The sequence below is a fragment of the Desmodus rotundus genome, chromosome 9 (genome assembly GCF_022682495.2).
Source record: "Desmodus rotundus isolate HL8 chromosome 9, HLdesRot8A.1, whole genome shotgun sequence".
Lineage (NCBI taxonomy): Eukaryota > Metazoa > Chordata > Mammalia > Chiroptera > Phyllostomidae > Desmodus > Desmodus rotundus.
In genome coordinates, this window is record NC_071395.1 from 113531097 (window position 1) to 113546670 (window position 15574).

The 15574-nt window shown below is 53.5% G+C and overlaps 1 protein-coding gene across 2 annotated transcripts; it reads left to right on the forward strand.

Annotated features, from left to right (window-relative positions):
• The first annotated feature begins 6512 nt into the window (after positions 1-6512).
• FN3KRP (fructosamine 3 kinase related protein) lies at positions 6513-15268 on the forward strand. Of its 2 annotated transcripts, none has more exons than XM_024553819.4 (6): positions 6513-6741; positions 10785-10936; positions 11336-11427; positions 12372-12454; positions 13653-13775; positions 14052-15268. In XM_024553819.4, exons 1-6 carry the CDS (start codon positions 6601-6603, stop codon positions 14388-14390), a joined length of 930 nt encoding a protein of 309 aa, XP_024409587.2. In that variant the 5' UTR covers positions 6513-6600; the 3' UTR covers positions 14391-15268. The 2 variants fall into 2 exon arrangements, with proteins under 2 accessions (XP_024409587.2, XP_045046222.2); XM_045190287.3 differs by lacking the exon at positions 6513-6741 and adding an exon at positions 6869-9814.
• The last annotated feature ends 306 nt before the right edge of the window (positions 15269-15574 follow it).

The window sequence follows — 15574 nt, forward strand, 5'->3', positions numbered from 1 at the left end:
CCTCCAGAGTGACGCCCACCCCCACCGTAGCCTATGGTGTATTGGAGGCGGGGCCATGGGGGCGTCTAGAGACGGGGTAGGGCGGGGCCATAGTTGACAGGAGGCGGAGACACTACTCTGGTAGCCAATTTGGGGCTGGACGAGCAGGGGGCGGGCCGGGCGTTTACTCAGTCGCGTGGGCCGGCGCCGGTCGCGGTGGGCAGGTTACAGACTCTGACACGTGGCCTGGACTCCCGGAACCGGTCGCCTGGCGCCAGGAGTCCCTGTCTGGGAGAAGCTCGCGGTGTTTCCCCACGGCTGCTCCAGGGCCTTGTCCATGTCCAAGAGCCACTCAGCGTCCGTGGGTGTGTGTGCCTGTGCGTTCTCGTGCGCCTGTGTACGTGTGCACGTATTCATGTGTGCATGTGTGCGCGTCTGTGTGTGCGTCCGTACACGTGTATGCACAAGTGTTGGGGGCGGGGACAAGGCGTGAACCCTCCAGCCTCCCGCTTCCCTCCTGGTCTAGGCAGCCTGGGACGTTAGTCCCCAGATTGCCTTCAGCTCCCGGGGGCTCTAATCCTTCGCGCCAATGCCCACTTTCTCTTCCGTATCATCACATTTTCCTTCCCTGTTGGATCAAAATACAACAAGAATCATTTGATTAAAAAAATAAAAGAATAATTTGCTTTGAGAATCGTGACATGTATGAACTGTTCTATTTTACCTGCTGCTGGTTGTGATTCATCAGCTCCGTGGGAGGATGACGTGTGTGGGAAGACCCTAGTCCCACAGAGACGTGGGGTGGGTGAGGTCAGAACACCCACAGAGGGCTGTGCCCTATCGGGGCTCACGCATACCTTGCTGTGTGTTGGGGACATCTGCAGCTACTTACATTTTCAGGACTATTGAGACTGCCTTGGACACCTGTGCTCAGTCTTGCTGGGGACCTTGTGGGGGGCGGGGTGGAGTGATGTGGAGGACATATTGGGTTTCCCCACCATAGGGTGGCAAGGGGTCCATCAGGGACAGAGGTCTGCCCATCCCAGAGCGCCCCACTGCTGTCCCCAGGCATAGGGTCCCTGGTGCCCACAGTAGATACTGTCACTCACACACCTAAGGCAACAACTGAGTCTGCAACGTCTATTTTAACTTTTTGTCTGCGTGACCTGTGGTCAGCGTGCTGTGATGATTGCTTGAGGAGAAGAGAGATTCTTGTCCTCCCATTTTGTCTGGAACCATCATACTGCATCACAACACAGGATGTCAGGTCCCCAGAAGAGGCCTAGTGGTTCGAGATGTGTGAACAGATGTGTGCTTTACAAACCCAGACTTTCTGATAAGGCCTGGGGCACGTGGTTTGAGACACTCAGTGTTTGTAACTGGGTGCTGGTTAGCAAGTGTTCCTGATGGACAAGAGCATCCCACCCTCCATGGGCCAAAGGAAGCCAAGTCCTCCAGAGCCTTAGCCACGTGGTGACAAGAGTTATTCCCTAGGTCTGCAACACTTGTTTCTCCTCCACCTTCCAGAGCCAAGCCTCCTGGGCATGCCTCCTCTATTTCCCTGGCAGGTTTCACATGGTGGTGGTGGAATTCCTGAAGTCAGTTCAGAACTGGTGGTGACTCCCTGGACCCAGAAGTGACTGAGAACAACATAAATATTTCCCATGAAAACCAACTCCGACCCGAGGGGCAGATTCACCAAATGCTCTACTACCCTCTGGCATGAGGAACATGGAACAAGACAGATATCACAGTGGAAAGCTGTGGTGCTCTTAACCAATTGTGGGTAAATAGATGACTTGTGCAAACTCCACGAACATATACGACCATGAGAAGCCCCTACTAGGGCCACTCCTTTAGAGAAGGGGCCTGTCTTCATGAGCTCAGGCTGCCGTGCCACCAGGCCACAGGCATTTTGACCTCTGAGGCAAAGCATTCTCTGCCGTGGGGCTCTTCTGTGCATCACCTGATGCTGAACAGCATCCCTGACCCCCTCCCCATAGCTGTAACCATTAAAACGTCTCCAGATGCCCCGGCTGGTGTGACTCAGTGGATTGAGCACTGGCCTGTGAACCAAAGGGTCACTAGTTGGATTCCCAGTCAGGGCACACGTCTGGGTTATGGGCCAGGTCCTTAATAGGGGGAACACAAGAGGCAACCACACATTGCTGCTTCTCTCCCTCTCTTCCTCCCTCCCTTCTCCTGTTGCTGAGATGTGGGAATCGTCATTCCTGCTGCTACTCCAACAAAGGAGGGCTCAGAGAAAACATGTGACCAGAGGTCCTGCCAGTGGCTTCCACCTCGGGTGATGGTCAGCACAGCATCACAGGCTCAGTTTTATCTTGTTTTCATGTTTAAATTGTGGTGAAATATACATAACATATGATTTACCATTTTACCCATATTATGTGCACAATTCAGTGGCATTAAGCACATTCACATTGTTGTGCAACCATCCAACTCCACAACTTTGTCATCGTCACCGAGCTGACACTCTGTCCCCATTAAGCACTATGAACACCCCATCTCCTCTCCCCCGCCTCTGGCTTTCTCTGCTCTACTTTCTGTCTCTGAATTTGACTACTCCAGGCACTCTGTATGAAATCATACCATATTTATCCTTTGTGTCTGGCTTATTTCAGGTAACATGTTGTCAATATTCATATGTGTTTTGACATCTCAGAATTACCTTCTTTCTAAAGGAAGGTAATATTTTATTATAGGTATTTCAGCATGTGTACAGAACCCGTTACATGTACAAATATTTCATTATACGTACAGATCCCACTTTGTTTATCATTCACGTGTAGATGGACATTCTGGCTGTTTCCACCTTTGGGCTGTTAGGAACACCTGTGTACAAATGTCTGTGTGGACATGTTTTTATTTTCTGGGCATATACAATATATATGTAGGGGTGGGATTGCTGGGTTGTACAGCAACTGCTTAACTGTTTGAGGGTTTGTTCCCAGTTCACACTGCAGCTGGTTTCTGTGGCCTCTGGCCTAGAGCATAGTTGGAGTACCTACTGTGAAAGGTGGGGAGAAGAGGAATGTCTGCCATCTCTGGTGATATGCAAGGGATCTCTTTACATAATGTAAAGTTTGTGCCCATTTGACTATGAAAAAGCATTTCTTGAGTTTCTTTCTCTGATGCTCAAATAAAAATAGACTGAAGAACTAAAACGGGACCGACCATATTTTCTCTAAAGCCCCTGGCACTTGCACACACCAATTAACTCTTCTTATTTCTCTCCTCTGCTGTCAAGAAGTAAATAGGAACTAACAGCTGGTCAGACTTTCACGCTGGTGTATATTTGCTGATGACTCACCAAGAATTCACAGCCAAGGTGCCAGTTGTTCTTCCGACAAAGAAAGAAAAACTATTTTAAGCAAAGCTGTAACCTCACGGATGCTCCAGAAAGTACCAGAGCCGCACGAAATCCCTATAATGTAGGTTTCGCCCCGCCCACCGCTCTGTCGGGCGGGACCAAAGCCCTGCCCACCAGATGCTTCACTTAGGACCCACCCACTGCCCCGCCTGTTCTGCCCCGCCCCGCCCCGCCACGTCCCTCCGCTCAGCCTCGCCCCCTACCGGAGCCTCCAGGCCTAGGTGTCAAGCTTCCAAGGCTTGCCTTCGTCTCAGGCCACCTCCTGGCAGCCGGCTGCTGCTGCTGCGCTGTCCCTCCTCAGCCCCCACTGTCAACTGTCCATCCTTATCACTCACGAAAGTTCACACCAGGCCAGCCCGAGTGGAGAAGGTGGAAGGGAGAGCTGGGGTTCTAGCCGGTTCTGCTCGGACAGTCCCAGCGGACACCTAGCTCCAGCTGTCCCGTGCCCTCACCCTTCAAGCTCCTACACTCAAATTCGGTGTTTGGGGAACTGTAAACCCTGCTCCGTGGTCAAGGAGAGAGACTTCGGATAAGAATAAATGTTGAGCCAATGTGGTAGCTCCTGAAGTCAAGTGGAAGGCTAGTTCTTGGTGTTGGGAAGGAAGCCCGCATACAACGAGCTTGGCCTGCAGGAGGAGGCGGGGGATCCCTCTGACCTCCCTCCCGCCCTGGCCTCCAGCCTCTACCTTCTCAGATGTGTGCTCTATTTGTCCCATCTAGTCCATCCTTATTTGTTATTTTTATTTTTTTCTCTCCTTTGGGACTAATTTTTCTTTCTATTAAAAGTAAAGTTATAAATGAGCTTTCCTATTTTTAGTGCTTACCTTAGAAATTACAAAATGCATATTCAATTTATCAAAGACTTTTTTCTCTTTAACAACACAAAGGCCTTATAACAGTTTACCCTTTTAAACTTAAATACAAAAATAATTGTTAAAACATTCTTTTACAAAACCAAACGTGCGGCTTGTTGTTGGAGTGTATAATCAATGCTATTGAATTTTCTCACACGTGCATGGCTTGCTTTGTTTTTTACTCCTTACGCTTTGGCTTTACAACCTGTGATCACTTTTCTTTTGGATGGTAACGTCCTTTAGGGTCTGCTGCTTGAAAAGAACATCACTAGAAATAAAAGCAAATGGTACTCAGTCTGAAAAATGTCTTTATTTCATTTTCATCCACCAAAACATATTCTCCCTGAGCAGTATTAGTGTTGGGACAACAGAGGTCAATCTTTTCAAAATAATCTGACTTTTGCTGGCTACATTAGAGATTTCCTGGGTTTTTTTTGTCTTGTGCAGCAGTTTCACTGTTATTTGTCTGGGTGTGAATTTCTTTTAATTTATCCAGCTTGTTGTTTTTGGAGGGACCTTAGGTCTGAGGATTGGTGTATTTCATCAGTTCTAGAAAATTCTCAGCTATTTTCTGTTTAACTGTAGCCTCTGCCCTTCTTCCCCTTTTCTGGAACACCAGTTAAATGTCTACTAGGACTTCTCACTATTTTCCATGTCTCTTAATCTCATCTATATTTTCCTTTTTAGTCTCTGCCACATTCTGCATAATTTCTCTGACATCTTCCTGTTCACTAATTCTCTCATTTGTGTCCAATCTGCTAAATCTGTCCATTTGGCTTTTAAAATTTATTATGGTTTTAATTTCTAAAAGCCTTTTTTGTTTCTTTATAGAATCTGCTGAGTCACTTTTTTAAGGACTCAGCTTATTTTATTTATTTATTTATTTTAATTTACTTTTAGAGGGAGGGGAAGTGAGTGCAGAAGAGTAGGAGAGAAACATCAATGTGCGATAGATACATTAATCGATTGCCTTTCGCGCGCCCCCACCTGAGGACCTGGCTCAAAACGCAGGCATGTGCTCTGACTGGGATTCCAACCGGCAACCTTTCAGTTCACAGGCTGGCACTCAATCCACTGAGACACACCAGCCTGGGCAACATCTGCTTGCTTTTGACTGTATGATGCTGATTGTCCTTGGAAAACAATTCAAATGAAGTTTGTGATATCCGGGAGGAAGATATGCTCCTCAGGGGACGTTTTGTGTCTGTCTCCCAGTCCTGGGGCAGCTGCGTTCCCTATTTGCTTTAACTAAAATTATGAGTGTCCTAGATAATCAAGTGATACCAGTGTGGGCTGCGAAACCATGCAAAAGCAGACTCTGGAGTGGCTCATATTCAGACTCACTTGCAGCTCACCTTTGTTGAGAGTGTAGCCCTGTCGGGTCCCCGATTTACAGGGACACACACTAAGCTTTGTGAAACAACGGTTAATGTGGGGCCCTGTGTCCAGGTATTGGGCCAAACATTATTCTGGCTGATTCTGTGAAGGTGTGTGTTGAATGAGACTAACATTTAAATGGGTGGGCTTTGGGTAAAGCCAATACCCTCTATAGTGTGGGTAGGACCTTGTCTGCTTAGTGAAGTCCCTAGTAAAAGAAATGCTGACCCCCCCATAAGGAAGAGTAAATTCTGTGGGCTGATCTCCCCTGCATCTCCAGCCGCTGGTCTATCCTTCGGGTTTTGGTCTTGCACCTCCACAGTAGTGTGTGAGCCGATTCCTTAAATAAGTCACTCGATTTGTATAGACACCCTGTTGGTTTGGTTTCTCTGGAGAACCCCGACTAATAGAGGGAGCAAAGCAGATTTTATTCTGCGCTCAAATCACTAAAGTCTAGCTGGGAAAACAGATGCTGATTGCGTAATCATATACAGAAAAAGAGAAAAAAAGGTGAGATGCTACCCCTAAGGGTGTTGCAGGAGTTGTGCAGGTCAGGAAAAGCCCGGAGGTGTGACCATCTGACCTCGAGCTTAAGGTCAAAGGGACAATGGCAGCTGGCGCAAAAGAAGAGCAAGACCAGGGTCAGAGAAGACAAGGGTGTGGGCAAATCAAAGTCCGCACCAGGTCAAGGGCAGGTCAAAGGCACGGTCAGGGGCAGATCTAGAGCGAACAGAATGCAGGAAATGCCTCCGGAGCCTCGAGGTGCCTATGAAACTTCAGCGCCTGGCGTCTTCCCGCTTCGGAGTCTTCCCGCCACTCACCCAACCCCTGGAGCGTCACCCGGCCACGCCCCTATATGACGTAAACGCGCCCCCGAGCGTCAGCCAGGCCCCGCCCCCACACGACGTAAACGCGCCTCTCCCAATCCCGGGCGTCGTCGCGCGGTCGGCAGCGTCTCCGTGCCTCCTGAGGGGTGTCTGCCGTCGCGGCTCCGGGAGCATGGAGGAGCTGCTGAGGCGGGAGTTGGGCTGCAGCTCCGTCAAGGCCACGGGCCACTCGGGGGGCGGGTGCATTAGCCAGGGCCAGAGTTACGACACGGACAAAGGGCGAGTGTTTGTGAAAGTGAACGCCAAGTCTGAGGTCAGGGCCGCGGGGAGCCGGGCGGGCTGAGAGGGCTGAGCGCGGGGGCGGGGCCGCTGTGCGAGTGCAGGGTCCGCGGTGGGAGCCTGAGGGCCGGGCCCTGCCCTGGGGCCCTGGCGGCCGGGCGGCCGCGTCTCCGCCTGCGGCCGCGCCCGGTCGTTCTGGGCTCGGCACGGCAGGCGCAGCCCCCTGCGGCTGCTCGGCCCCGGGGAGGTGGTTGGACCGCGGCCGCGCGCAGCGAGCGTTGCGGTGCCCGTGCTCACGGCAAAGGCCGCGACTGTGTCTTCGGGATGGGCGAGGCCTCTGCTGGGAGCGAGCGCCTGCTTAGGGCGGGTTTTGTTCAAGGGCGGGAGCAGCAGTTCCGTGGCCTGGGGTTTGTCTGAACCTGCGGACTTAGAGCCGTTTCCGAGTAGCCGCTGCCTCGGGCTGTTTGGGCTGCTGGGCCGCAGCACGAACGGGCTGCCTCGGTCAGCCGCGCGCGCTTCTCTCGGGGCGGGCGTCTGAGAGCCCGAGCCCGGGCCCGGGGCGCCGGCGGGCGGAGGCAGCGTCGGGGGAGCCGGTCCGCGCTGCGGGCAGGAGCGAGGGCGCTGATCCCGGCGTGACCTCGTTACCCCCAACGCCGCGGCGTGGGGTTGGGATTCCACACAGGAATTTTTTTGGGGGGGCGAGGGGTAAGCATTTAGTTTATTGCGGGCCCCACTGCATTCCCAAGGGCCCTGCAGGGGAGAGCGGCCCCGCTGCTGCAGTCGTGCCCCGGGTGGTGGGCAGGTCGCCCCGCTCCCCCGCGGTTGGAGGCCCAGCCTGGGTCGGGGGGTGGGGGGCGCCCTGCGCTCCGCGGCAGCGCTGTCGGCCTTTCCTGCACATCCTTCATTTTCTCCCCCGAAACTAACCCCATCCTGCCCCGCGCCGGCCGGTCTCTGCGATGCTGCTGTGCCCTCAAGGCCCGCCTTCCCCGCTCTGCTCCAGTGCGAGCTGGCCGGCCGTTTGCCGCCGGCGAAGCTGCCCTTCCACTCCGCTGTGGCCCCAGCAGGGCTCCGGCGGCAGCCGCCTTTCCACCTCTTTTTCTACTGTGGGGCCTGGTGTTCCTGCTCCTGGGTGGCCGCGTCCTCGTGACTGCACTTCCAGCGCCACTGGCATTGGCTCAAAACGTGGCATTGATTACATTTCCTGCCCATGAAGGTGAAACCACTTAGATTTTTAAACATTGTTCTGCCATTCCTTCAGGTTCTTAACTTTTTATTTTGTCGTCAAAGTCCGTTTTCTCCGCATTTTGCTGATTCTTCCTTCGCTAGTGAGCTTTTTACAGGCGTTTAGCAGAGGGTTCCGAACGTGCCCTCGCCCAGCGTGGTCACTGACCGAGTCCTGCGCATGTGCCGTAGGGGCGCGGCCGCGGCCCGGAAAAGAGGACTCGGTGCGGTTCGCAGAGGAGGTGAAACGGCCTTCCAGACGTCTCGGCTACCCCTGTCTCTCCTGCTCAAATGGACCTTGTCCGAGTTCTCTTACCTCTTGATCATCCTTTTAAAAAGATTTCTTGTAATTTTAGGGAGACGGGGGAGGGGAAGAGAGAAACAGTTGTTGTTTCATGCACTTGTGCGCTCACTGGCCGGTTCCTGTGCCCTGACCCGGGATGCAGCCCACGGCCTTGGTGCAGCAGGTGACTTGACGCTGGTCAGCCGCTCCGTTATTCTTATCAGCCAGTTGCACACGTTTGTAATCGGGTTCCTCTGCACTCCTCCCTTCATGGGCATTTTGTAGCACTGGTCCCAGCTGACGTTTCCTTTTACCTGGGTTCAGCTCTAGAGTAGCAGTGTTTTTTAAGATTTTATGTGTTTATTTTGAGAGAGAAGAGAAGGGAGAACGAGGGAGAGAAACATCAGTGTGCCGTTGCCTCACATGTGTCCCATACTGGGGACCTGACCGGCAGCCCAGGCCTGTGCCCTGACTGGGAATCGAACCAGCGCCCCTTTGCTTCGCGGGCTGGCGCTCAACCCACTGAGCCACACCAGCCAGGGCTAGAGTAGCAGTGTTCTTAGGGTCGGTTAGACACTTGGGACCATGCAGCAGTCGCTATTTCTGTGCGGATCCTGGGCTCCCAGATCCTCCTAAACCTCTCCCTGTGTTTGAAAAAAAAAATTCCACCCCTTACGTTACTCTTCCAAACCAGACCTCTGGTACAAAATACAGCCGGCGTCCAGGGCTTTTTTCTTTATCTCTAAAGAGAGTGCCCTGAACATCCTCCTTAAGACACAGTTCTTTCTCCTCCGTGACTGTAGCTCTTGGAGGTGGTGTAGTAATGATATTTAAAAAGTGTTTGGAATGGATGTGTGTCAGCTGCTAACTTAGCCATGGCAGCAAGCCCATGATATTGTTACTGTTATAACCCCATTTTCCAGGTGAGGAGACTGAGGCACAAGAGCTTAAGTTGCTCGAGGTCACAGAACTAGTAACTATGAGAACGTGTAGAAGAATGTCCATGTTCATAGTAGCCCCAAACGGAAGCCCAGCCGTCCATCAACGGTGGACTGGGTGAACACGCTCTGGAACATTCCCACAGCAGAGCTCTGTGCAGCAGTGGGAGTGAACTCTGGACTGCTGATGCGTCCAAGCAGCAAATGTGGCGGGAACAAGAAGCCAGAGCACGTGCCTCTAGAGTGTAGGATGACAAAGCAGACAAAACAAGTCTGCGGGGTGGGGACAGCGGTGGCTGGGGAGAAGAGGGCCCCCCAGTCCGGACGTCTGGTCCCTTTGTCTGTGATGCAGCCACGTGGACGCACTGACCGTGTGAGAATTGGAGTTGGACGCTGTACCGCGTCCGCCCCTGTACCAGTGTTGCTCACACAGTGCCTGAAGGGGGAGGAGTTGTTTAGTCTGGGAAGTTAGGGAGGATTTCTCAGAAACCAGCCTGGTGTTATATTAGCTGAAGTCTGCAGCACGACGAGGAAGGCGCTGACTTGGTCAAAGCTGGGGGCTCGCACCACAAGCAGAGGTGGTGGGGTGTGTGGAGGCTTCAGGCCCGGAGGAAGCAGCGGATCTTTGAGAAACTAATAGAAGGCTGTAATCCAGGAGCACAGGGGTGTGTGTATAATTGTGAGGGGTGGGGCCGGGGCCGGGGCCTGGGTGAGGGCGGGGAGCGGGCAGGGTCCTCCGGGGGGGCGGGGGTACTGGCCTTCTGTAAGGATGACTGCAGTGTGGTGAGCAGGGGGAGGGTGGTCCCTGCAGTCCAGGGGGACAAGGACTTGTGGACTGCGACGGCCATGGTGTTCAAGTTGATACGGTTTCCAGCGCTAAGCAGGGGATGTCATAGAACTGGTGGTCCACTCAGGTGAAAAGTGGCCATGGGTTCCTGGCATGTACACACGGGGCCACCTGCACCTGAGGAGCCAGATGGTGTCAGCAAGCAAGGCCTCACTGTCCAGTGTGCATAGAAGCCAGTGCTATGACATTGGCTTTTGAGGAGAGAAAAGGCCTTATTGCAAAGTCGACTGACAAGGAGGCAAGACTCAACTCTTGTCTCCTTGCTTGTGGGTTTGGGTGAAATTTGAGGGGTTAGGGACCAGTGAGTGAGTTTTTGGTTCCAGGTATTATTGAAGGTCAAAAATCTCTCCTCCGAGCATACTTCAGTATGACATACAGTTCTGTTTTGTCGTCCCTGAAAAACACTCAGTGTCTTGCTAGAAACAGGATAAGGCCAGTGTGAGCTGGGCCTGTGGTTACAGGACTGTGGCTGAGGTGCTCTTTGAGGATGACCTGTAAACAAGCCCAGCTCTGCATCTGGCATTTGGTGCAGCAGTAGCTGCCTACCTTCCTCGCTCTAGAGAGAGTTCGGGTTCAACGATAGCATAGAAACAGGGCCCAGCACAGGGAAGCACAGGCCTTACTCCTGTTCTGCGGAGCCAGAGAAGCTGTCTGTGCCTGTCGGCTCTGTACTCAGGGCAGCCTTGCTGTAGCGTCGCAGTGCCTGAGAAAGCATGTCCACACGGGACCTTCCCAGAAGTGACCACGCTCGCTCCCCTTTCCCCGCCTCCATCTTTTTCCCCTGATAGGCTAGAAGAATGTTTGAAGGCGAGATGGCAAGTTTAACTGCCATCCTGGAAACACACACAGTGAAAGTGCCCAGACCTCTCAAGGTTCTTGATGCCCCGGGAGGTGGCAGCATGCTGGTGATGGAGCACTTGGACATGAAGTATCTGGGCAGGTATGTCGCGGCGCTTCCCCTCTGGTTGGCTTTGTTTGTCTTGTGAGTGGTTCCTTCATACCTGCCGTGTGTTTGGAGTCTGATTTTGAGAGCTGTGATACAAGGAACCTGTGGCCCCGCGCATTATGGGTTCTGTAGAATGAGTAGCATGTACCGTGCAAGCCAAAGGCAAACAGGAGAGGAATCTCTCAAGGTAGGTGCTAACAGAGGCCTTGGCTGCAAGCGCAGATGAGGGTGGGAAAAAAGGTGATGAGGGCCCATTATCTTCCCTCTTGCTTCGCCACCAAAACAGACTATATCCTCAAAACGTTTGACCTACTTTACGTGGCCTGAGCCCTTTCAGGTGGATGTATATCTGCATCTGTGCGAGCATTTAGTTGCTGCCTTTTGGTTTCACAGTCATGCTGCCAAACTTGGAGCCCAGCTAGCAGATATGCACCTGGAGAACAAGAAGCTTGGAGAGAGACTGCGGAAGGAGGCCGGCACTGTGGGTAAGACCTTTGGGCCAGGAGGGACTCTGCCCAGAGGAGGACATTTGGATCTTATGGGCGTCTGGGTGGGGTCGTGCCCCAGCCCTCTGAGTGGGGGTCAGACCTGTGTTGATGCCTCAGGAAGGGAATGTCAACCCCAAGATGCATGTTTGGGGCGCAGTGAACTCAGTACAATTCATGTGCCGTAGCACAGGTGTGCTTGGAAGACAGGAGACAGTCCCTGGACCCAGCCCCATCACGTCATGGTTCCTTTACCTCTCGTTCCACAGAAGGAGGTCTGCCAGGAGTTTCCCTAGCCTATGTGCAGTGCCCTTTCTCCTAAGACCAATCGTAGGTGAGGCTCACAGTGACAGTGGTCACAGCTGACCTTTTCAGGGCCGAGTGCTGGCAGCATTGAGAAAGTCTTCCAGCACTTCCATCCTCTGGCGTTGGGTAGTCCACGTGTGGCCCGTGTGGTACCTCTGCTCAGTAGGGCGGTGGACGGCTGAGAATCCTCTGTGCTAGGCAGACAAGTCCTGTTGGACTCCTGTCCTCCTGTCAGAGGCTGTGTGGGAGACGGACAGGTCCGTCCGTCAGCCTGTTCTGTGCCTCCCAAACCACAGGCGCTGGTCAGCGTTGGCTGTGAGTCTGGGGATCTGCAGAGGAGGACGCTGTTTTGAAGCAGAGCAGTTTGTCTCTCGCAAGTAGCAGGTGCCGAGCTGGCCCCTGCAAGCCATTCTGTGCTGGGTGTCCTCTAGGTGTCTCTCCTGCAAAGTAGTGGGCATCCTCGATGGTTAAGGGTGATGAACAGGCTCCAGTCTCGGGCCCTTGTTTGTCTCTGGGTGGGGGCACGAGGTGGGGAAGGGCATGCTGCCCTCAGGTCTCAGGGAGCTCAGAGCTCCGAGAGCAGGGCCGGAGGGAGCACGGCAGCGAGTTGCCCACCTCCTTTCCCTTTGGCTTTCAAGGCAGAGGAGGCGGGCAGGCGGACCGGCCTTTCGTGGACCAGTTTGGGTTTGACGTGGTGACGTGCTGCGGATATCTCCCCCAGGTGAGCCATACCTGTGCTCTGCCTCTGTTTCCCAGTCGGGACAGCTGTTCAGCTGGGGAAAGTGCACCTCCTCCCTTTTGGTGAAATTTAGCAAGTCTCAGCTCCCTGTCTTTTTTGCTGGTTTTTAAGAGATTGATAGGAAGCTTGCCCCCCACAGGCTATGTGAGCTCAGAGAAATGGAGAAGGCCAGTGGGTTAGGAAGCTGGCTCTCAGGGTGGGCAAAAGTAGAAATTTTAAAAATGTTTTATTTTAAATAGTAAGCTCTCAAAGATTGCATAACAAAAAGGGATTGAAACTTTTAGTTTTATAACTTTATAGTTGGCTCCCCTGGGAATTTCAGCCGGGGGTGTTCTTCACTGCCAGCAAATGCAGAGTGGCTGGGATGGTGGCTTCTTGGGAGGGGGTTGCTGAATACTGGAGAGAACTTTCGGTGATTTCCCGGTGGGCAGGGGGTGCAGCAGGCACTCTTCAGAGTGTGAACTGTGTTGGAGGTTGTCTGGTGGGCCGGCCAGTGGCTGACAGCTACGCCTCCTGCTCTGTGCTTCCCCGGGGGTGTTTCCGCTGGTTCTGTTCCTTTCTGTCCCTCCTATGCCTTCCTGGCTGTGTGAGTTCGTGCGTGGGTGTGAGAGTGTATGTGTTTGCACGATCTTCTGTCCTGTGTGTCACACGCTGCCCCCGGGCCCCTCTGCTCTTTTGTGCACCTGTCTTGCTTCCCTCCTGGGGGGCCAGCACCTGTGGCCGGGACGTCCCCTCACTGGTCTTTTGGAACAGGGCTCCACATGACTTCCCACATTATCGCTCAGGAGGGGGCAGTGCTAGCTGCCTGGGAGGAGCCAAAGAGGGGTCCTCTGTGGCCCCCAGGACAGAAGTGAGCCACAGGTCAGAGAAGACCAGCCAGCTCTGGCCTCTGTGCCCCTGTGTGAGCACAGGTGGAAGGAAAACATCCTAGAGCCCTTCTGAGTGGACCCTATTGCTCTGCACTGGGGAGGTTCCCCTTGCTTCCCACTGCTCGTGGGACAGGCTCTACAGTCCCCCCAGGTCCATGAGGCCCTGTGCTGTCCCGTCAGCTCCCACCCCTTCCACACCCGTTGCTGCAGCGGTGCCTCTCACGACGAGCCCTTTCCACTTTGGGGTACCCCTTTGAGCTTTGGCACGTCCCTCTAGAACTCTGCTTTCTCCTTGGCTGTTGCCTGTGCAGGTGAATGACTGGCAGAGGGACTGGGTCACATTCTATGCCCAGCAGCGCATTCAGCCCCAGATGGACATGGTGGAGAAGGGCTCTGGGGACAGAGAGGCCCTTGAGCTCTGGTCTGCTCTGCAGGTGAGTGGAGCCCTGCTGCACCCTGTGCCTACCACCCCCTACAGCCCCAGCAGCAGGTGGTGCCAAGTCAGGCACAGCCACTGTGGGTGTGGGTGCGGGTAGGAGGCGGGTGGGGCCAGCCAGGAGGATGTTCCTGCACCCGGCGTGAGCCGTGCGTGGCCGTGCGCATCTGCGTGCCATGCTGTGCTCGGGCATGCAGGACCACACTTGGCACAGCGTCTGCATCCCTCCTGTGTGCGTTGCTCGCTCAGCTGAGGTTGCATTTCCTTCCTGCAGTTGAAGATCCCTGACCTGTTCCTCGATCTGGACATTGTCCCAGCCCTGCTCCACGGAGACCTCTGGGGAGGAAACGTAGCAGAGGATTCCTCGGGGCCCATCATTTTTGACCCGGCTTCTTTCTATGGCCACTCAGAGTATGAGCTGGCAATAGCCGGTATGTTTGGGGGCTTTAGTAGCTCCTTCTACTCAGCCTACCACAACAAGATCCCCAAGACCCCCGGATTTGAGAAGCGCCAGAAGTTGTATCAGCTCTTCCACTATTTGAACCACTGGAATCATTTTGGATCAGGGTATAGAGGATCCTCCCTCAACATCATGAGGAATCTCATCAAGTGAGCTTGCTCTCCTCTCGAGGGAGGCTGGTGCGGGGCGTCTGCTGGGGCCTCAAGTTCAGGTGTACCAGATCCTAGCCCAGTGCCTGCGGTCAGCCCTCTTGCTCCTCCACAGTCCTCTTCACACACCTGGGGCAGCTTCAGACCAACTTTGCAAGCCTTGGGAAGTACATAGTGTCTCAAAAGAAAGGTCCTAAAGTTGTACATTTTATTAGTCTTCATAGCTGGATAAGCCACATTGCAATATGACGTGAGCAGAGGGACCTGTGGAGCATGGGCCACGTCGAGCCACGTAGCTGCCCCAAAGGTAGAGAAGGGAAGTGGCTGGTGCCCCATGTACTGCTGCTGAGGGCACCTGCCACCAGCCTCTCCCTTCTCGTTTCCAGGAATGACTGAAGTTCAGGATGAAGCTGCTTGATGGCTAAGGCGTGGGTTTAGGCACAAAACCGTCTTTCTAGGAGCATCTGATAATGACCAGTCCCAACACTGAGCACATTCCCTATGCTTTCTGTGAGACCTCTGGACCAGCTGCAGGCTGAGCAAGTCTGAAAATGATTTTGGAAGTGACCAAACTGCCAGCTTCAGCGTGTCCTTACACATTTAGGAGCCACTGAATTGCTCCTCTTAGCACCCCCTCTTGTCTGCCGCTTCCTTTGCATCAGGTACAACCAGCACTAAGCCCGTGTCTTCCCTCCTTCAGCCTTTCAGGACGAGGAACATTCATGAAGGGCATCGATGCTACTGAATCCTTCTGCATAAACTTTCAGTGGTTTCAGTGATGCCAGAGACTGTTTTCCTCCTTTGAATTGTAATTCAGTGTTTTTCCTGTTTGCCAAGAAACCTTTGTAATGTATCATTATAAATTGTTTCTTAAAACGGTGATTCTTTTCCCTTGACTTTGTTGAATAAGAGAATGGCTTCAAAATAAGGGCAGGTGGAGCCTGAGGACTTTCTAATGTTTGACCCGGATGCAGTTTAACTGCTGTTCCCAGAGCAGTGAAGGGAGGTCAAAAGCAACTGTCAGGTCACATTTCGGGAAGAAGCCCATCTGCGGCCCCAGCGAGGTCTGGGCTTGAGCGGGCAGCGCCCAGTGTTAGGGCACCCTTGGTCTGCCTGCAGTGGGTTGGAGGGTGGGTTCCTCGTTTTCTGTCGCCTGCCTTTCTGTTCCAACGACAGGTCGGGGCCCCT